Consider the following 23,694-nt stretch of genomic DNA (forward strand, 5'->3'; position numbering starts at 1 on the left):
ATTAAAGTTTAATTAATTTCATCTTAATAGCTAACAATTAAGAAACAGTTCAAACAATTAAAGAAGCAGCAATAGTTTAATCATTTAATAAAATTAAATAGTAAAAATTGTTTCAACAATTAAAATTCAATTCATTACCATTTAAAGTAACACAATTAATTGATTAAAATTTAGACGAGAAAGATAATTCAAATTGTTGAGATATTAATTAAAACACGTTGACAATTAACTTGAAGCCAAAGACAATCAATAAAATTGACCATTAAGAGCATTCAAATTGTCCAGTTAATTACACAACACAACTTTCACACAATCAAATTAAAACTAATATTATACTAGTAATTAAAAAGTTAGATGGCCGAAGCAATCAGTTAATTAGCTATTTGAATGCTGATTAAAAGCTACAATTAAATTTGCGAGAAAAATAAACAATGAGTGCAACCATTGGTGTTAATGTTGATCATTTACAATGGACGTTGATTTAGACTATTCAATTGTTGTGAATAGTGAAACAATTAACTATCCTTGATCTGAATTAACTTTAATCATCGTCATATTGTTATCCAATCGTATTAATGATAATCAACAACAGAAAAGGGAAGGTAAAAGATGACCCGGAAGAGATGATTCTTTCACGTTTATCTTGACAATACTCAATTCGTTGACTTCCTTTCTTTGATAATAATATCATTATCATCTTCATCATCTTCATCATCTTCATCATCTTCAGCAGAATCTTCATCTTGTTCATCATCATGATAATCGTAATTGAATCAACCGAAAATCAGAAAGAGAAGGAAAAAAAATGAATCGGATTTTTTTTCCTTTTTCTCTATTTCAATCTTAATCAATGAGTTGGATGTTTATTTGATTACAATTAAGCTAATTAAACAATCAATTGTATTGTTCAATTTATATTTGACAAATTGATTGTGATTGATTAAGTTAATTGCGAATGTACTTTCACTTTCTATATGCAGTATATGAAACGGTTGCTTTTCGAGTAAAAGTTTACAACATTTAATTATTCAATTAAAAGTTTAATTTATCAATCAAATTTGTTATTAACTTTAAATTGTTTGGTGAAAAATTTGAATATTCATACAATTGAATTTGTGATTATATTGGTTAATATGAGCAGCGGTTATGTTTGTTTGTTTGTGACCAGAGTAATTACAATTAACTATAAATTGTGATTATGATTACGTGAAAATTAAGACAAGGTCAAGATGATTAAGGTAACAAATTAAGTAAATTGTTTAATCATAATGATTAAGAACAGAATTAAAAAAAAACTTTTATATTTCCGAGAGAAAATAGTGAAACGTGATAATTAGACAGGAAAATATTAAATTTAAAGGTAATCAAGAGAGTCGCCGTTTAGTGTTGGTGTATTGTTATTAGTTAATTGTTATCATTATTAATTTACTATAAAGTAATTATTTCAATGTCCATTCAGTAATTTAAATATTTGTTGTTGTTGTTGTTTTGGTGGACACAATCAACACTAAATGTCCTACTTTTTTTTGACTTGGTCAGTTTGAGTGTTGACCTTTTGATGATTATGACAACATTAAGCAAGTAAAAACAAAAACCTTGGGTGAATAAATTAATTACCTTTGATTGTGATTAACATTTGTAACGATTTAGTATATAAATTTAGTAGATTTTTGATTACAATCAACTGAATTATCCAAATTCTAATCCGGAACATTGGTCATCATTGATGGTCATCAATATTCACATTCTAATTAAATGGAATCTTCATTTTCTCAGATCTTTCTCCTTTCGGCTGTTTCATCGTCGCAATTAACTGCGAAATCATTTATATAATTAAAGTTTTCTAAATTCAATTTTGCTTAATCATCTTACTTATAAGTGTCTTTATCTTTCAATTGAAAGTGTAAATTGTATCATCTCCGATTAATTAATCATCCTATCAACAGGTAATTCAATTGATTGAATGCGTTTAAATGATAAAGTGAAAGACTTGATTGGTCAGTAATAACGAATAGTTAGTAATTAGATTTCCATTATTTTTTTTTCCTTCTTGATTATGATTAGTTACATAATCATTGTTCCAACGAATCAGAACTATTACTATCAAATTTCAATTTCGAACGTTTTCTTTTTGAGTTCGATTTTCTTCCTTGATTGCTGCTTTTCTTTCGTAGTGAATCTGTAAGTTTAGAAGAAAAATGATTTTGAAACTTTGTTCTTCCATCATCATGATAATCAGCTTTTCGATAAACATGAAACTTGAATGATGAGCTCATTAATCTTTTCAATTGATTCAAGTTGATGATGTATTTGTTGATTCTGGAACTGCAATTGAGATCTCATCATATATATTTGATGCTCTGTTATCATGATCTTGCTTACGATGTGTGTTGGTTGTTGTTGCTGCTGGTGAGGCGATGGCGGTGGAATTGTTTTCTGGTGTCACATTGTTAGCCGACGTTATATAAGCTCGAACCCATGCAGGTAGAAATGCCATCGATCCTCTGGTTGGTGAGGATGGTGATGGGAATTTAGCTTCGGGGTTAATTCCAAGGCCACTGGTCACCACTGAAACTCCACATTTACTTGCTAGATAATTAATGTTTTTATCAGAATCAGATGATAATAAAGATGATGTTCGAAAGGTAAACATGGCACTTAAAAGGTAACATAGTGAAAGTAGAAGGCCGAAAACCTGAGTAAAAAAATGAATGCAAATCGTAAGAAAACTAATCAATCAATAAAAGTTCAAATTCACAGTGAATTCAATTAGTTCGGTTAGTACTAATATTTACCGAAGCAACAATTTTGTAACCATATCCCGGTTCCTTAATTTGTACTCCACGATTCCTTTTGGTGATAACAATCAATAAATTGAGCGAGTTGATCAAATTAATCACGAATGCGGTGAAATGGTAAATAAAACACTGCATAGAGAGAGAGAGAGAGAAATGAAATTAATTGTTGGAAATGCAAATCAAAGGGATTTAAGTGTTAATCCATTTTTGGATTAAATTATTATTATTGATCGAATATTTTTTCTTTCATTAATTAGCTAAATTGTAACAATTAGATTGAACTGGTGAAAGGTAAAACCTTAAATTAACCTTAAGAAAATGTAATTCAACCTTCAAGCTAAAGATTAGCTAAAAACTGAAAATGGAAAGTATGAAATTCAGAAGGAAAAAAGTAAATTAAATTTAATTGTGAATTAAATTGTTACGCTTCCTGTTTCTTTATGATTAATATCAAGATTCTGATTCTAAATTTAAAATTTTTTTCTACCTCTTTAAATTGTATGTACATTTTCACTTAATTTCAGATAATTAATCGACTTCTAATTGTTATCAATATCTTATTGTTAAATCGTTGTAAGGCCTTGGTAGTTAATTTAGTTTCCACCTTTTAATTATTGAAGCTTAACAAGGGAAAATTGAAGAGCTATTAACCGTTGACAATTTAATAACAATTTAGATACAACAACAATTTACTCAACTGTGGATAACAAGATAACAATCAGATAACCATGGAAGGATAAATTGTAATGCGTTTCAAATTGATTGCGATTTCTAATAATAACAATTAAGATAATTTTCCATTGTTAATATAGTCTAACGGGTTAATTAGTGATAATCATTGACTGAATGTTGAATAAAATTAATTGTGATAATATTATATGCAAAAGAGACTAATTGTAATTAGAAAGTTTCAATTTGAAATCTAATTGTTAGAGGTTATTTTTGATTGTAAGGAAGATGAGGTTAACGAATAGGAAGACAATTAATTGTTGATTTAAATTGTTAGTCTAGATTGTTTTTTTCTGATTCTTTACTTAATCAACTGTTGGTGATTAATTTAATTGCTTAGGTTTGGTGCACACACTCAATTTAATTGTTTGATTTGTATTTAATTGGCAAGCAAAGATTTAAATTTAATAAGGGTCAGTATACAAACTTAGGGTTGGCTACTTTTGTTGTGTTGATTGCTAATTGTTTGCTGCTAAGACGTAATCAAAATAATCATCAACAATCAACAATCATGTTAATTGTGATTACAAAAAAAAACCAATCCCTTTGTTAACAGTTAAAGTTAAAGGTAATCATAATTAAATTGTTTCATTCATCAATGTCTTGTTAGTTAAACACATAAAGATGAACAATTAACTTTTGATCAGCAATCAGTAAATTAACTGAAAGGTTTGATTGAGTCGTTTTGTTACCGAGAACTGATTTACATCAGATTGATAGTTAGACGCACACCTTAGGCCTTTCAAATCCCAAGATTTGGGTTCTTTTTGTGGATCAACACTTATTAACATTTTGATATTACAATTCAATGAATCTAGAATTTTGGTAATTTTCACTTTAAACGTTGTACTTTTGTCGTTGTACCTTAAATATCATTAACTTAAACTTGAATTTAATCACTTTATTAATCTTAATATTAGAAAAATAGAAAACACATTTTACTTGATCACTTAGATTAATTCATAATCACTTCTTGTTACACATTTAACTCAATTTAGTTAATCAATTGATGATGACGATGATATTAATCAAAACTAATGATAATTAAAGGTAAATTGTTACCTATTTATACCTTAAGAAACGGAAGGAAACTAATTCAGAGGAAAGACATTAAGTCGGAAATGGTCAAGTTAGACAATAACAAAAGAAAGAGAAAATGAATAGAAAGAAAAGAAGAGAGACAACTTGAGGATCATTATCTCATTGAGATCGTAATAGAAAAAAGAAAGTAAAGAAAAATGAAGAGACTTGAATCTTTTAAATTGTAATTGGAAGAGGGTAAATTTATCCTTTCAAACCCCCAGACCATGATTAAGACACCGTTTTTCAATTGTCAATTTCATGAGATTCAGATCTCTGAATAGCTTTGGCTTGAAGATAAGGAAGTAATCGTTTCATTCTTGAAACTTTAGTTCCGTTACTAGTTGAGGGTTGATTTAAATCATTTGATTCTTCAGCAATGTTAGTTTCTTTCATCTTGAGTATTTCTTCCGAAGGTGCAACACAATTATCGTTGAATTCTGGAAATTTCAATTTCCTCATCCATTCGGTCGGCCAAGATAATCGTCCTTCTTTTACTCCTTTATCGAAGTCAAATAACAAAGCACTTGTAATTGAATTTCCACAAGTCAATACGACATTTTTATGATGCATTCCGTCCAGAACATCAGCCATATATATTCAATTTCTCCATTGTAACATATACAATCGAATAGCAGTAATTGCTTCGACTACAGGTGAGTGAGGATCTGCAGGTAAAGTGTAACCAGTAAACCATAGGAATGCAATGAAATGCATTGACATTGGATGTTCATTATAAGGTGAATAGTAATTAGTTACTTCTCGAAACTTGAACAAAAGTTGATTAACTTCATAAGTTGTTAATCCGAGACTGAGAAATTGATTAATCAATCCATGACCAATGATTTTAGTTGCACAGACAAGATACTTGAGTACTTGATCTCACTGTTCCAAGATTACGAGCGTATTTTAGGTCATTCATTGTGAGACCATGGAAACGATGATCAAGAGAATCAACTTCATGATATTTTACGAATGTCTCGTAAATAATTTCCATGTTACCATCGACTAATACGATCCAACAAGGCCTTGGTCTTATCTTTGGACCTTCCTTGATACGAACATTGAAACTTGCGATTCCAAATATCAGATTTTTATCTGTCAGATCTTTTGAAATGTTTTGGATAAAATCCAATTGTTCTTGTAGCATCGGTGGTATAATTCCAGTAGGTCGATTAGCGAATGAATTATTTAATTTTTGTCTTCTAATAGCAACAGAAGAAATTGTTTTTGGGTTTGATGATGGTGTTGGAACTTTGTAAATAGCATAAGGGTTAACACATGATGGGAAATGCGATTTCAACCATTCTTGAACTTCTTCAGTTTCACTTGGTGATAATCTGTCAAATGGATTAATTCGTATGAATGGTGAATGCGGATCATCGATTTCATTAGAAAACAACACATAACTTGAACTATCAGATATAACTGATTCATTATCGTCTATGATTCCTTTGGACCATTTTAACCAATCAATTGATTCTTTCAGTAGATAACTTGGTACAGATGAACAGCGAGTTGTAGGCCACCGTTGAGGTGCTGGGTCTCTGGGCTTTAAAGCGCATGAAGGAAACCAATATTGAGTAGAAATTGTTCAGATTCATCTGTTGGTTCCGTAGGATCTTTAGCCATTGCTCGATTATTCCAATGATTAAATCTTGTATTCGTTTGAATACGAATAGAAACTGGATCTAAATGAGGATCATCGATTATTTTCACGAGCATTGATTAGAAAAGCAAGTTAAAGCTTTTCTTTCCAAACTTCTTGATGAGTTAATGTTGGTTTTGAACTTTTAGATGAGAGGGTAACATTGATGCGAGATCTCTTGGTTTATCTGATATCTGTTTTCTAACAGGACCAACACGAAATGGTAAAGTCAAATCTTTGTCAAAGGTAAAATCGATTGGACCTTTTCGACAACGATCGATGTGGAAACTGTAATTGTTAACTTTCCATTTCTCTTTGCAGAATTTTCGATTACATAAAAATTCAGATTGTCTGTAGAAATTTAAAATTTCGTCTCTTTCTGGTATAATTGATTTACAATAACCATCAGAACATGTTGATATCAAACAATTCGAATTAATACAGAGAAACGAGTCCAATGTTGTCGGTTTTTCCAAACCAATTTGAGAAGTAATTTCTCGTAACCAGAGTGTACACTTAGCACAATAGATTTTTGTACATTTGGAACATGATCGAGGTGAGATTGAAATTTGTTCACAAAAGTTACATGTCACAATTGATGAGATTTCTCGTAGATTAGAGTAAATACGAGCTTTTATGAGACCTTTTGGAACAGAATCGAAATTGATTTGATCTAATTCAATATCCAAAGCATTGAGCCTTAACTTTTCTTTCACGAATTCAACATAAATATCGTAAAGTTTTTTCGCATCTTCAATTTCCACTTTTATCTCGATTTTCGCTTGATTAAAAAATTCTATTTGTAGATATTCAGGATAATCGGAATCATTTGGTGGCTTTCGAGCTGGAAAATAGTCGTTGTACTTTTCTTGGTCACTTGAAGGTGGAGGATAAATTGAATTATCTTTAAGGCCTCTTATTGATTCCAACTCAATTGAGCGACGAGCTTCAGCAGTTTGAACTGGTAATGGATCTTTTAACTTCAGTTTAGCCCAAAGAGCTTGAGAAGATGATTCACCAAATACATTTGCATAAGAAGGCGAATTGTCATTCGGCCAACTTGATTCACTTGTATTTTCAAAGGTCACTTTTTTAGGTTCGATTGAAATTGGTTCATCCGGAATTCTCTCAATAATTGTAGTTAACTTTGAAGCGTCAATTTTATCGTTACTTGTCATGTTGATTGAGATCAAGGTGAAAATTGAACAAGAAGGTAAAATGTTAACACTTAATTTATAAGCACTTTTAGAATCAAAGGTAAACTCAATTGATTGTAAGACTTTGGAGATAAACTTAATTAGACAAAATTGATTGATTATTGGTAATTGATTAACACAATTAATTGAATATCTTGAAGAGCAATTAGTAAGCGTTTTAAAACGTTTTCTTCTAACACACAAAGACAATGGCGGAAAGTCAATCGACTTCCTTACCAACACTTTACTTCCTTGGTAACGGGCAATTGGTAAGTTGTAAGCGCCAATTTCAATAATCAAGTAAATGTTAATTTGATTTGATTGATTTTGTGATCTTGTTGTTGGGCCAGAATTTTCATCAGAACAATTAATTATTGGATTTTCAGCAATCATTCGATTAGAAGTTTTGTATCTTTTTCGTTTTTTACTCGTTTTTTGTTCATGATTAGATTGACTTAGATCAGGTAAAGTTTCAGCATCGGAATCAATTAGAGTCTTCAAAGCTTCAGTTTCATCATTGACAGAAAGTTTATCGAATTGTAATTCAGGTAAATTCGAGGATAAATTATTATCATTCTGATTTGAATCAGACTCGATTGAATCATAATTAACTAACCAATCATTATTAATATCGAAATATTTATTCTTAATTATTAATAATTGTTCAGGAATCGAACCAAAATAAGGTTTAGTATTTTCTAAGTTCGAAGTAAATTGCTCATAATTACCAGAATCTAACAATAAAACTGATCCTCTTTTAATTCCGAGAACTAAATAAGGTCCAAACCATTTCGCAACTAAAGTTTTCGAGGTTCCAATTGAAGGTCCACTATTTTTGACATAACAAAAATCTCCAATTTCGTAAGGATTAGGTTTAGTTACTAATCTGAGTTTATTCTGATAATAAATTTGTTGAGACTTAAGTCTTGCTAATGTTAATTGTCTTGCTGAATCGATTGTAAGTTTAACTTCATTGTCAATTGCTAATTGATTATCAATTGGTTTCGATAAAATTTTACCAAAAATTAGAAAATAAGGTGAGAATCGATGAATCTTGTGTATTGATGAATTAATAGCGATTAATGACTTTTCTAATTTCGTTTCAATTGACTCATTCTCATCTTCGAGTATCGAACTTCTTAATCTATCACCTATTGTTCTGTTCATTCGTTCAACTACTCCCTGACTTTGAGGATGATAAGGATTGGAAACTTCATGTTTGATTCCTAACTCTTTTAAGAATAATTCAGTTTCTTCTGATAGAAAATTTCGACCTCTATCTGTTTGAATAACAGAAGGAAAACCAAATATCGAAAAATATTCATTCAGAAATTTTTTAACTGTTAACGAATTTTGATTCGGAAAAACTTTCGCATAAACAAATCTAGTCAATGAATCAACTAAAACTAATATTACTCTTTTCTTTCCGTTTTGAAACGTTATCGGTCCTTTAGCATCCATTTCAAGTCGTTCCAAGACTTTATTCGGAATCGGTTTAAGATGAGGTTCAGCATATGTACAAATAGCGGCTTTTGATAGTTGACAGATTTGACAATCTCGACACAATTTCTTAATCTCTTCAGCCAAGAAAGGCATCCAAAAACGTCGACTTATTTGATGATGAGTTTTCTCAAAACCATAATGACCACTTATATCAGAATCATGTTCTTCATCAAACAATTTGCAGAGAAATTCTTGATTGATAACAATTCGATCGTTTTCATGTTTATACATTGGCTTACGATGTAGAATATCATTCTTGATTAGATATTGTCGATGTAAAGTTGAATTTGGGTTAGATTGAAGTTCACTTAGCACTTGATTTATCGTTTTATCATTTTGTTGAATTGATAATAAATCAGATAACCAATTATCATTTACTTTATAATGATAAATAACATTACTTTTAACCACTTTTCCAAGTTGTTTCATTTCGTTTACACTTTCATCTTCATTGATTAAAGTTGATTCGAGTACAAGAATAAATTATCAATATAATCTCTTTCCGGATCAATTTGTTTATGGTGATCCCATTCCGATTGAAATCGAGAAAAGCAATCAGGAGGATGAGCTTTACCTTCACGATAGATCACTTTAAAGTTGAATGATGATAACATTATACTCCATCTTTCCAATCGTTGATTTTGAACTTCACTTTCGATAATTGACAAAGTGCATGGTGGTCAGTTTCGATAAGGAAAAGATCACCTTCAAGGTAATGTTTAAATTTACCGATACCAATAAGAATTGCAAGTAATTCTTTTTCACTAACAGAATAACTTAATTGATGTTTAGCGATTTTTGAGAGAAAAAGGAAATTGGTTTCCATTGAATAACTTTTTCTATTGGCGTTTCTTTTAATGAATTGTAACCCTTTATGATTGGTTGATCTTGATCTTCTTGAAGCAAAATGCCTCCAACAGCGATGTCACTTGCATCTACTGATAACTTTCGTCTTAATTCTGGATTGAAATGTACAAGTAAAGTTGTTTCGATCAAAGAATTACGAAGAATATCCAAAGTTTGATAATCTTGTTTCAACATTTTGAATTTTCTTTCTTTGTTGATTAGTCGATATAAAGGAGCAGCGAGTTGAGAATAGTTCTTAATATAACGACTAAAATAATTGTAACAACCTAATTGTGATTGTAATTGTCGAACTGATTTTGGGTAGGGTAATCTTTTTAATGCTGTTACCTTATTTGGATCAGGTCTTATTCCATTTCCATCCACCAAATGACCTAACAGAATTAGTTCTGTTGCTCCAAATTTACACTTATCAGTTTTGATTTTCAGGTTCCAATCTTTTAATCTTGAAAGAACCAATCGAGTATTTTCCAATAACTCATTCCAACTTTTACCAATAACCGGAACGTCGTCGAAGTAACCAAGACACTCTGTATATGATAATCCTTCTAATACCTTATTCATCAATCGTTGAAACTCAAAAGGTGCACAAGCTAAACCCATTGGTAAGCGCTTGTACTGAAATTTACCATCAGGGGTAACGAATACAGTTTTAGTTCGTTCACTTGGAGGGATTTCAATCTGAAAGTATCCTTGGTACAAATCAAACATATTAAAGTAAATTGCACCTCTTACCGCCTCAAGGCAATCATCGATCCTTGGCATTGGATGAAAAATGACTTTAGTCATTCGATTAACGGCACGTAAATCATTTAATAGTCTATAAGATCCATCAGGTTTACTTATTAATAGAGCTGGAGAACCTCCTTCGGCTGTTGATATTTCGACAATATCATTATCAATAAGATCTTGAATAACTTTCTGATATTCTTTTCGAATGTTAATTGTACATGGGTAAGGCTTTTGGTAGGGAATTGAATTGTCCCCAATATCGATTTGAATCGGCCACTTTTCCCACGGGACAAATCCAATATCTCCACGATGTTGACTGAAAACTTCAGGAAATTCGAGAAGAATATTCAACAATTCATAAACTTGTTCATTGTTAAGTTTAGAATCAAATCTCTTTTTTAATCTCTCTTCAAGAGATAAAATTGGTTGATCATTTTGAGTGAGATAAACAGGAATTATATTTTCAAATTCATTTGAATTCACCATCATTTCCATGAAAGCATTGACTTCGTACTTTCTGACCAACTCTTCATCTTTATAAGGTGTATAAGGTAAATGAGCTAAACCATCAACTTGAATTGATTTAGTTTTAACTTCAGGTAGAGTTACATTAGTAGGAGTCTCAGGGCGAGAGAGAAGATGAATTGATTCATCAGCTGAACAAAAACGAAATAGTAATTCAGGACTCAAAGGTTGACTAAAGTTAAACTCTTGTAAAGTTACTTCATATGAACCACCAAAATTTTTCAAATTTGCATGAAAAATGTCACAAAAACGATTACCAACGACCATCACTGGTTCCAAATCTCTTATCACCTGAAATTTCAAAGCTTTACAAAGTTTCATCGTTGGATGTTTCATGAAAGCGAAAGCAGCACCTTCGACTTGAAGTCGATTTACAAATTCCTTTATCGTTACATCTGAGGCCATTATATAAGCTTTCAATTGAAGAGCTAAATAGTAATCAATACATGCAGTGTTAGCTCCAGTGTCGATTAACACTTCACCTCTTTTATATAATTGACGATCAGGATAACATAAAGATAAGGTTACCGTTGGAAAGTTTTTAACTGTTGTATCAATTCGAGTTATCATTTGATTTTCGGTAGTTACAAACATGTAATTATCTTGATTTAAATCAGGAGCTTTACTTGCGGTTGTTGCATCAATTGAATTAGTTTCAATCACCATATTTGAAATTGGTCTTTGTTGAGTAGCATTAACATCACCAATATTAACCATTTGATTGTTTCTCAGATTTGCTGGTTGAAAACGTTGACGAGGTGGAAATCGACAATTTCTTGCCAAATGACCAAAACCATTACAATTGTAACACTTAATTGTTTTACTTTCACTTGGTTTCATTTCATTCTGTTGATTAGTAACTTGATTGTTTTGTTGATTAACTTGATGAGGATTTAAATCCGATCGATTCTTGTTGAAACTTTTTTCTCTCTTTTCTTTATCGGCTTTGTTGTAATGTTGGTGAATAAGCACCGATGTAATATCATCTAAACTTGAATTAGCTCTTACATCGTACATATGATCACGAACAAATTTAGGTAATCTTTCAAGTACTTCATGAATAAAACCTTCAGGGCTCATCTTATCACCTTTAACCTTATGAACCAACTCTCTTAATCTCCTTATAAAGTTACTTGGATGTTCCTTAAAATCGTATCTCATTGCTGTCAATTCTGCTTGAGCAGTAGCCATTGCTGCAGGATTTTTTAGATACTTTTCCAAAGCTTCGACATAAGATTCATAAGTATGAGATTGTCTATCCAATGTATCAGCAGCTTCAAGAAACTCATAACACATTGCTTTTTTGAGAACTCGTAATCGTGTATCATTAGTACAATCTTCAAAACTTAATTGTCTTTTAACCGATTGTAACCAACCCCATTGGTCACTTCCTTGTACAAAAGCAGGTAAATTTGGACATTTACTTTCCCTTAATACCACCATTGGTTGTAGTTGAGACTTTCGTCTATTTGTTGAGAAATTATTTTCTTCGAAAACAGGATCATCTTCATTGTCACCTTCAGTTTCAATATACTTTGCTCTGTTAGCACCCAAACTGATTTGACTTCTTCGACTTGATCGTCTTCTTTCACTTTCAACTTCTTCTTCAGAATCAGCTAACAACTCACGAATAGTAGCATTTGGTTTGATTGTTGTCTTGGAAGTAGTCGGAATTGGTTCCACTTCAGGTTCATTCCATCGTCTTAAAAATGACTCGAGTATTCGCTTAGCTGGTGAACCAATAGACATTTTGGTTATATAACTTAATTTGACCATCGACATTACCGTAGGTTTAATACCAACTCTAAATATAATCTCTCGTATATCAGCTTCAGGAATAAAATTTTCTCTCATTTGATTAACCCAATCAGGAACATCAATACCATCAATTGAATCAGCACTTAATTGATTTAAATCATCCAGATCCAAATCCACGTTTATTAAACTTAATTGCGTTTGAGCAGCTTCTTTAAATTTTATTATCACACAATCATCAGAAACAGGAATCTTGATTTTCCACTCACTTAAATATCTTTTCATCTCTTGTGTGGTTAGATCCAAAATCTTCCCACCGTTACCTTTACCACCGTCGTTTTCTATCACCATGAAATTGTAATAACAATTGTCCATAGATGCAGATCCTGTCGACTGCGCCATTTGAAAGGTTTGATTGAGTCGTTTTGTTACCGAGAACTGATTTACATCAGATTGATAGTTAGACGCACACCTTAGGCCTTTCAAATCCCAAGATTTGGGTTCTTTTTGTGGATCAACACTTATTAACATTTTGATATTACAATTCAATGAATCTAGAATTTTGGTAATTTTCACTTTAAACGTTGTACTTTTGTCGTTGTACCTTAAATATCATTAACTTAAACTTGAATTTAATCACTTTATTAATCTTAATATTAGAAAAATAGAAAACACATTTTACTTGATCACTTAGATTAATTCATAATCACTTCTTGTTACACATTTAACTCAATTTAGTTAATCAATTGATGATGACGATGATATTAATCAAAACTAATGATAATTAAAGGTAAATTGTTACTCTATTTATACCTTAAGAAACGGAAGGAAACTAATTCAGAGGAAAAGACATTAAGTCGGAAATGGTCAAGTTAGACAATAACAAAAAAGAAAGAGAAAAATGAATAGAAAGAAAAGAAAGAGAGACAACTTGAGGGATCATTATCTCATTGAGATCGTAATAGAAAAAAGAAAGTAAAGAAAAATGAAGAGACTTGAATCTTTTAAATTGTAATTGGAAGAGGGTAAATTTATCCTTTCATAACAATTTACTGATTGGTCTGTTCTAACTGCTAATCTAATTAATCAGTTTGTTGAAATTAAATCAACTGTAATAACAATAATACAATGATGATTTTTAAAAAAAAAGTCAATTGTAATCAAATTGATTATCACAATTAAATCGTAATTAATTTTCGTGGTTAATTAACTTTCATCATGTCATCAATCAATAATTAATGATCATCATCAATCATCAGGATGGAGAAAAAAATTAATAATCATTATAATCAAGATTAAAATCTTGATAGTGATTAGTTGGTAAATTGTTTCAATGACTTACTGATTGTTGCCCTCAGGCTGGTTAACTGTAAATCAAATTAAAAGTTAATTGTAATTATAACCACAAACTTTTTTTTTCTTAGCTTTTGATTAACAGATTGTGTCACAATCATTGTTCATGATTAACCTTGATTGTTGTATAATTGAAGGACAACAATCAAGAACAATAATCATGTTAATCAACAAATTAACGAAACAATAAAACTATGAAAAGCGTTTAATTCAATATTATTTTTGTTTTATGACAATTTAGTTAATTGTTGGAATTACAATTAGAATAAATTTCTTCAGCTAATTTATATTCAAATTGGAATAGTTAATTGTTATAATCATCTTCTAAATTCTTGTTTTTCATCAGCTATTATTTACTTAATTCAGTTCGTGATTGTTAAAGTTTAATCAACAAGAAAAAAAAGATTCTAATTTTTTCTGATTAAATTTAATTGTAAATTATTCATTTCAATGATTAATATCATTAACTAGTTAACATTTGATTATTTCATCAGATCAACAATAACAATTAACATTTCTCATTCTCACGGTTCTAACAATTTAAATCAATTACAATTAGGATTCAATCATCATCATTTTACAATTGATTGTTAAATGAATTACAATTAACTAAATCAATTTAGATTGAAAACTAATCAAGGTTAATCATTGACTAGAGAAACATCAAACTATTGACAATTAGTGTGTAGGTAAATCGACTGATAATCTTAATTGTTCAAAATGAAGTTAATCCTCATATCAACAACTCGAATATGTATCAATTTGGTTCAACAATCAACTGATTGTTATAAATGATTAAAACTTTTCCCTTTGTCAATAGTCCATTATACTTACCTAATTATCCCTTTGATTGTGACAATCAATTAGCCTTAGATTCAATTTTACATTCAAACAATTAACTTAATCATCAAAAGTTTTCGTTTAATCATGTTGATTAAATTAATTCAATATTAATTTCAACCTTGACATAATGTTAATCAACAATTAACAATAAACCATTTTGATTATCATTTTAATCATCTTCACCTTAATGTTATGAATATAAATTAATATGATGATCATTATGATGATACAAATTGTGTGAATCATATTTAGTTAACAATTTAAACCAAATAAAGTTTCTAATTGTTAACTATCATCAACAATCAACATTTTTTCATAGCAATTAACCAAAAAAAGTTGCTTCAATTGCTTATGTAAGTTTAGGTTAATGAAAAAATGGTGATTAAATTGATATTAATTAGATTACTCATCTAATTAATTAACTAACTTTCAATGTTCACTTGAATCAAATTGAACTTTAAAAACTGATTGACTTTAATTGTAACAATTAAACCTTGTAAGGTGTTAATTTGTTACAATAATCAACTAATTGAACACAACTAAATTAATATTTCAATAATTAAGGCGTTTTAATTGTTACTTGTTGGTGTTGATCAAGATGATGCTCAATAAAATCAAGTTAATTCAGTTGAAGACTTTTGTTTTCCTCTTAATTGTTAATTCATTTATTAACAATTAGGGTGTTAATAAATTACAGATTCACGGTTAAACAAGTTAATCATTACAATTAAGGCTGAGTTAGTTTAGTAGTTTATTAATTACTATTGGTTAAGTTTATTTACCTCAAAGAAAAGTGATTAAAATCAATAATTAATAAACAATTTGTATTATGAAAAATATAACAATTAACAAATCATTGGAGCAAACAAATTTCATCATTAAGATGTTATCAAAATCATTTAATTGTATTAATGATTAAATCTATTGATTAGATCAACAATTAATGGTGATAATCACTTGATTATAGATTATCGTTATTGTAATTAACCATTTTTACAATTCAATTGTTAGTTAATCATCTCGATAAATTAATCTTTTTGTTCATATTTTTACCTTACCCTTCAAGACAACAATTAAGGTAACAATCAACAAGGATGATGATATAGATGATGGTCGAAGGTTGTTAATTGTTAACAATTAAATGTTAATCATCCACCCTTAACATTATATTAAGATGCTAATCAACAAAAACAAGTTAATTAACTTGATAATCATTGTCTGGTTTAGGTTAAAAAAGGTTGACAAGTTTGGTTAAATTAACCCAAAAATTAACAATCAACAATTAAAAAGATGCTACAATTAACACAATCACCATCTTAATGATTAAAGATGATTTCTTTACAGTTTAATTACCTGAACAATGTGAGATCACCTTGATTGATTAATTGTTGAGAAATTGATTTTTTTTTAGATTTAATTTGTAAAGGGATAACTAAATTAACAATTTTGATTAACGTGATTAGTTGATTATTTCATATAATATTTAAGGAGGAAAAAAAAGAGTCTGGGTTAACAACAATTTAACTTGGTAATTAAATTATAGTTAAATGATATCATTTAATTTCATATTGTATTGTGTTGATTAAATCAACATGACAAACATGAAAAGTTAATTTGATTATTATACTTTGATTGATTGTTCAAATTGATTAAATATTGATCTAATATCTTGTTGTTCAGGTAAGAGAGAAAAGTTAAATTGTTTATCCTATTAAATTATTGTAAACAATTAAAGGTCATCGCATTATCATCTTAATGATAATCAACATGATTACATGATATTCATATGAGAAAGTTTCATGTTGAGAAATTAAATTGAATTAAAATTAATCAAAATTAATCGAAATCAATTGATAATAATAATAAAATGATCTTAAAGGTAAATTTCAAGTTGATTGTTCATTTAAAGTTTCCAATCTAATTGCAACAATTAGTTGGAAATGAATAGTTTACAATCGAGACGAAAAGTTGTTATTGACAATCTACGGAAGGAAATTAATTGTAACAATTTACTAAATTGGTTATTTAACTATGAAGAAATATAAATAATATGATACAAACGAAACAGGAACAAAAAAATCATTAACAATTTAAGTTCCAATGGGATAATAATTGTACAATTTACTGGTGACAATTAATAATTGTTACAATTTAAAGTAAAATCTTTTTCGTTGTTATTATGACGAGGTTGATACAATTTCCTTTGATACAATTAAGTGTCAACAATTAACAGTTATCATTGGAAAAACATGAGAAAGTTAATCGTCTTCATTATCAGTGTATCAACAATGATCAACGAAACAATCGACGGAAAAATGACCTCAACTGCGTTAATTTGGTGCACGATTATCGTGTAATCGAAGGATAATCGCGAATCAGATTAGTCTAAGATTCACAATTGAGAATCATTGATGAAGGTATTTTTCGTTGATTGTTGGTAAATTGTCTGAATCATTATTCTTGATTGTTTAGTTAATCGAGTAAAAGAAGAAGAGAAAAAGTAAAAGTGATAAGTTTTCAAATGAATTCTATTCTTTTAAAAAAAGAACTTTCATTTTCTATTCTTTTCCAACTTCTCTCTCTCTCTCTCTATCTTAATTTCTTCCTCTTTCACCTTCTATTTGTCTTAATTTCTTCTTTAACTAAATCATCATCTTGTTAATTGTTTTCAATTCTTTTCCATTCAATCTTCTAACAATGAAAGATCTTTACCTCAAGTTAAGGTAAAGATAATTTTCTTCCTGATTATCTTTTCAAATTCTCTCTCCTTGTTTACTATATCAACTTTCTTTTTCTCATTTTCTATTGGGAATGTAATCCAAATGGAAAAATCTTTATGGATTAAATTATTAACCAATAAATTAGATCAATAGCTAATCTCATCTATTGTGTAACATCAACATGATTAACATTAGCAGGAAAGATTAACAGTGTTAACACAAACGTAATGGTTCATCTAATCACCACCAATTAACTGGTAACACTAAATTCAAGTATAATTTGATCACTTGGAGTCTGGATTAACAACAACAAGTAACCAAACAAAAGGTGAATCGTCAAGATTAACAGGATATTAAATATAGAAAAATGGAAATGAAAAATGGCGACGAAACTGCATAGCAACAAGAAAGACAAAGGACCAAAGTCAAAGTGTAAATCAATTGGCACAATTAAACACTCACGAAACTTAATTTATTGGCTGATGATGAGTTGGCCAGTGTAGGTGATTGGGTTAATGGTGATGGTGACAATGTGGTCGCAGTTAATGTCGCAATTGTAATTAAAAAAGTAGCCAAAAGACAAGCGTAAATGTTTAACAGGAAAAATATCTCAACGGTTCCACCGGCAAAACCATAATCCTCAGTACCAAGGAAAGGATTATAATAAGACGATGAACTAACAATTATGGAGATGAAACAGATTATTCCAATAACCTAATCAGTGATCACAATCAAAATGGATTAATTAAAAGCGAAACAAAAACAAAAAAAAGGGTTGGGTTCATACGGTTACTTAATCCATGGACAGAAACCAAATGAGAGGGAAAATTAATAAGGAGAACATTTTTTTCCCCTTTTTGTTTACTCACCAATTCACTTAATCGGATTATCCCGGGAATCGTTTTAAAGTATTGACAGTTTACCTTTAATTGTGTTAAATTTAATTTCTTAAAAAGGTTAGTTAATGGCATCTCTGGATCAGTTGATTGTTGGAACACAATTTATCAAAAGAAAATTGATTAAGGTAAGTAAGAGATGATTAGAATTTATAATCTCCTTTTTTTTTATTTTCTTTCCATTTACAGGATATGTTGTTTTCTGTTCCGTTGTTTATGTTCAATAGGAAGTTGATTATCTCCATTAATTGGCTTGGTGTTTTTTTCTTCTCTGTTAATTGTAGCCAATATTTTTCTTTCAATTATTTTAAGTGTTAATTGCTACTGATGATTTAGTAGAAATTGGATTCTCTATAATTAGCCTTTTGTTTATTTATGATTATTTTTTTTCTCTCTTTTGGTTTTTCTAGACTTTTCTCTTTGGATTTTGTTGCAAATCTCTTAACCCACTCTCTCAGATGATTTAGATTATTAATCGGATGTGGATTAATGGTTTACCATTTAGATTATAATCTTAATTGTTCTCAAGCTTCTACTACTTTGTAGCTGATTAACTGGGATCATCAACTTTCGCCTGATTTAACAATCAACCTAAATTTGGTTCAATTTTTGTTTTCGCCTGTTTGGTTTATTCAAATGGATTTACAATCATTTTAATCCAACAAATTAACACTCGTTTGGGTTAATTTAGTAACAATGAAACCAGATTATGGATACTGTTGATATTGATTGTATCTAATTATAATCTATACTCTTGTTTACCAAAAAAAAAGTGAAAAGGATCCAAGGATGCTGATAAGATGATACAGATTAGAAGATGTTACTCATTCTTTCGTTAATCTTATCCAGATTAATTGTATTTGGATTGTAATTTGTGTGTGTGTGGATAGAGAGAAACAAGGCCAAGTTCAGATTCATCCGAATCACAATTAACTTAAATTGTTTTAGGAAAAACAATTTCAACTAATTAGCAAGCAGCTTTTGGTTTACCCTGAAACATTTGGAGATGGACAAGAATGAGAGATATTCAAAATTTTTCCTTCTAATTCTGAACATTCTGAACGATTAGTGAATCTTTCCCGAACAATGTAAGTCAAGTTAATTATAAGCTTTTAATCGTTATCATTAATTATCTCAATGAATATTTCAGGCCGACAAAACCGCTTATTCACTTAACCTTCACTGAGAAAGTCGAAAGATGTAAAAATGATTGACTCTGGATTGGAAAAGATTGGAATTGATTGTGATGGTTAATCAAAGTGAAAATGGTCTAATTTTGGGTGGAAAATAAGTTCAATATTCAAATGAGTGAAATAGAATCGAGGTCAATCAAAGGATTATTCATAAAGAAAACAATACATGGACTGATTTCTGGACGGACAGTTGATTTGAATCATCTTTACATTGAAAAATTAACAATAATCAATAACTGTAAACTCGTTGTGTTAATGAAATGATTAACAATGAGGAGATTCAGAGCTTCAAAATCATCAAAGTAAATTGTTTTTTATTTTGTTCGAAATTGATTCAAGTTAATGATTGTTGTTTTTGATTGATTATTGATGGTCAATCAAGTTATGATTATAATGGTAAGTAATTTATTACAATTCTTATTTTTAAACTTTGCTCAGGTTCATGACATTTTCTCATATTCTGCAATTTTTCTGTTTTCTATTGAAAAAATTAACCTTTTCTTCACTATTATTATCATTATTCATGTAACAAGCACAATCATCATGAAAGAATTGGTTTTACTTTGGTTAACGATAATTGTCACAATGAATGGTCAAATTAATCTACAATAGGGACGATGGAAATGATGATAATCAATATTTCAATTCGGTGATAGCGAAAAGTACTAATCATAAGAAGACTATTGATGGAAACTATTGTTAATCATGTTGATGGAATAAACAATTGGAAAGACCAGCCCAATTGACCCTGTTCAATATGAGATGTAAATTAGAAACACGATTAGATGATGATGATTATGAATCTTATTCTTCTTGGAAAACTCATTTCTTCAAATAATTATGAGAAGATGATGATTTGTTTACCTGTAGAAATCTGCAATCTCACCATTGTCCTAAATCCATGAACAATATGAGAAAACAAGAGATTTAATTTTCCAACAAATATTCCGAAAAAAAAAGAGTAACAATAACAATCATCAGATGACAATTGAATCAACTAATGGATTATAAATATTACATAAAGTTATAGTCCAAGGAGAATGAAATTGCAAGCTGATTACATTAAGGATAAGCGATTTGACGATGAGCGAAATGATTAAGATGATGATTATGATTAAGAATCAGATAATCATCAGGTAAACCGAATGAGCTGAAAATGATGAAAAACAAAATACAACACGAAAGTTATTCAGGTAAGGAAAATGCATTAAACTTATAATATGAATTTTTCTCATTCTTTTCTTTTGTTTTTCTCATTCTCGTGTGAAGTTCACTAACTACGAATTCTTCTAACCATGCAACCTCTAATTCTGATTGGAAAATGGCCTTATATTATTATCGAAACGATAGAATCACTTCAATCTTCATCTTCTCACTCTAATCATCACTTTCTCTCTTCTGTTGATTACTTGTTTCGTCCTCATCATCATCTTAATTTTATCATTCTCTCTACTCAATCTAATAGCTACTCTTTAATAACAACAACAACAACAACATGGTAATTAAATGGTTAATAGTTATTTATGTTTTTCTCCTTAAAAGTTAATTTAATTATTTTGCTTTCAATTTTCTTTTCCACTTTCCAACAATTAACAGGCTCATCAATTTGATCATTGGAACATTTCTTATTGAAACAACTCCATTTTCGTATTAATCAAATTTGTCCAAACGATTAAGGTTGATTCTATTATTAGTAAGTATTAGTAGCGATTAATTAAATTTGATTGTCTGTAAATTACATTGATTTTTTCATCATCCTGGACAATTGGACTACATTCATTGAATCTTAATCACAATTGAAAAGTTAGATCATTGTATTTAATGGTGACTAGTATCATTGTTGATGCTTAATTTGATTCTAAATTGTCTGTTAATTTTTTCTCCATCATATTTGTACAGCAATTTGTTGATTTATTTCAACTAATCGACTATACAATCTAATTTTCTGGCCTTTTATTGTCCAATTTTTTTTCGCTTTTCTTATAATTGGTTTCATATCATCATGATCGTTACAATTGTTACAATTAGATTAAATTTGATTACAAAATTTGTGAAAATTAACAATTGATGAAGCAATTTAACATTAACATTATTGCAAAACTTTGATCAATGAGACTGATGATTAAAGCTAATCAAAATTGGACAAATTAAGGCTGGACAATCAAGAAAAGTAATCACAAATAACAATTATTATTAGGTAAGTAATTACCAGTCCATTTAATTTTTATTATTCAACCAATTAACTACAATTAAATTATATTTTTTTTCTTACTACTGATAGGTTGGCTTAATTGTAATCCCATTTGATCATAAATTGTACTACTACTACTCAGTGTTGACCATGAAAATTACATGAACAATTTAAAGTATTAATCAAAAAGCCAATTGGATGGATTGTAAAGCCTTAAAGGAGAGGAATTAAATTTAATCATTACAACAATAACCTAAACAATCAACACCAATATTTTAAATAGTAAAGGAGGACAAATATACAAATTAAAAAAAGGCTTAATTGTTGTGTATTATTAAAAGATACACTTGACAACGGAAGAAAGGAAAGGAAACACCACAACAATTAGAATCACAATTAAGCTAACCTCATATTGAAGCGGCAAAAAACTGACCTTTACCAAAGTAATTAATAATTTAAGTGATTGGAGTAAGAAAGAAAAACGGATTTACCGGTTAATTGTTGTAATTAAGCTTAGTATCAATACTAGCGAGGTTAATCATTTATATTAATCATTTGTCCTTTAATTATGAATGGACATTATTTGTTCAAGTGATAATATTATTATTAATTAACATTAATCACACAATTAACCGTTGAGTGACCAAGTAAAAATGTCAAATGATTAAAAGGTTGATTAAAACGTGATTAGAATTAAATTGTAATGATATGTAAATATTGGGTTAAATTGTCAACGGAAAACAGACCAATTCCAGGTAAATTATTATCACAATTTAATTGTGATTAGAATCATTTTGATTAACTTATAATTTGCTTTTTGTTCAAATTGTTGGTTTTCAATCAACAACTTCAATATGATTGTGATTATCATTTTGGAGATGATTAGTTGATTATACAAAACAATGAATCAAATTAAGTTGAGACTGTTAAATTGTGAAAATTATATTCGTGATTAACTAAACAAATCATAATGATAACAATTTAAAATTTATCTCATCTTTTTTACTTTCACGTTTAATATTTAATTAAAATTGATTGTAAATCAACAAAAGTGATATCAACAGATTAACAATCAAGTAATAAACAATAGTAATCAAATTGACAGGCAATAAATTACAAACATGATTACAATTAGTAAATTGTTGATTATTAAATCATCATCATGGTCAACTGATTAACTGATTACAATTAACTTCATCATTTTTTTTTCAAACATTTGATTAACTTTGACCTAAACTTTAATCATTTGAGTGTTAAATTGTTAACAATTTGATGAGCCTTTTACTTTCACCTTGATTGTCAATCTGATTGATTTTAATTCAATTTCATTTTTAATTGTTTCTCACTTATTGACAATTTAAAGTTTCTATTATTCGAGTGTTTTATGATTAAGACAATGATTAGAATTGATTGTCACTAACAAAATGTTTCTCTTGTTAACTTTTTTTCCCCTTTCAATTAGGAAGTTTATTTTTTTTTCTCCAACAATTAAAGTTGATTATCTTTCGCGTTAATTATAATTAGTATTTCGTTGAGATTATTATTCATATTGTGAGAAAAGTGTCAAGGATAATCTTCTTCGTTTCCTCAATCAAATTTTAATTGTTGTCTCATGTTTGGTTATATTTTTTTATACTTCTTTTCATTTTGCAATTAATTTTTGATTAT

The 23,694-nt window shown here is 29.1% G+C and overlaps 1 protein-coding gene and 1 long non-coding RNA gene across 9 annotated transcripts; one reads left to right on the forward strand and one right to left on the reverse strand.

Moving 5' to 3' along the window:
- Positions 1–1,392: 1,392 nt before the first annotated feature.
- Positions 1,393–18,754, reverse strand: LOC128393475 (uncharacterized). 2 transcript variants are annotated; one of them, XM_053353659.1, is made up of 5 exons: positions 18,616–18,754; positions 18,209–18,460; positions 2,796–2,927; positions 2,383–2,695; positions 1,393–2,179 (listed from the first exon to the last, which is right to left on the reverse strand). In XM_053353659.1, exons 1-5 carry the CDS (start codon positions 18,715–18,717, stop codon positions 2,073–2,075), a joined length of 906 nt encoding a protein of 301 aa, XP_053209634.1. In that variant the 5' UTR covers positions 18,718–18,754; the 3' UTR covers positions 1,393–2,072. The 2 variants fall into 2 exon arrangements, with proteins under 2 accessions (XP_053209634.1, XP_053209636.1); XM_053353661.1 differs by having other exon boundaries at positions 1,393–2,695.
- On the forward strand, positions 18,454–23,454 carry LOC128393478 (uncharacterized). Of its 7 annotated transcripts, none has more exons than XR_008326166.1 (8): positions 18,454–18,702; positions 18,832–18,922; positions 19,053–19,730; positions 19,793–20,231; positions 20,369–21,028; positions 21,105–21,333; positions 21,432–22,032; positions 22,117–23,454. It is a non-coding gene; the product is annotated as an uncharacterized LOC128393478 (long non-coding RNA). The 7 variants fall into 7 exon arrangements; XR_008326165.1 differs by having other exon boundaries at positions 18,638–18,770; XR_008326167.1 differs by lacking the exon at positions 18,454–18,702 and having other exon boundaries at positions 18,792–18,922; positions 21,432–21,528; positions 21,640–22,032.
- Positions 23,455–23,694: the final 240 nt, after the last annotated feature.

Source organism: Panonychus citri, unplaced genomic scaffold (assembly GCF_014898815.1).
Source record: "Panonychus citri isolate SS breed McGregor unplaced genomic scaffold, ASM1489881v1 Contig00138, whole genome shotgun sequence".
Lineage (NCBI taxonomy): Eukaryota > Metazoa > Arthropoda > Arachnida > Trombidiformes > Tetranychidae > Panonychus > Panonychus citri.

Excerpts from the sequence above, each read along its gene's own strand:
- LOC128393475 (XM_053353659.1), bottom strand. The coding sequence starts at position 18,717 with ATGCCATTAACTAACCTTTTTAAGAAATTAAATTTAACACAATTAAAG. Across the intron at positions 18,461-18,615 it reads TAATCCGATTAAGTGAATTG|GTTATTGGAATAATCTGTTT; the intron begins GTGAGTAAACAA and ends ATCACTGATTAG. Across the intron at positions 2,696-2,795 it reads GTTACAAAATTGTTGCTTCG|GTTTTCGGCCTTCTACTTTC; the intron begins GTAAATATTAGT and ends TTTTTTACTCAG.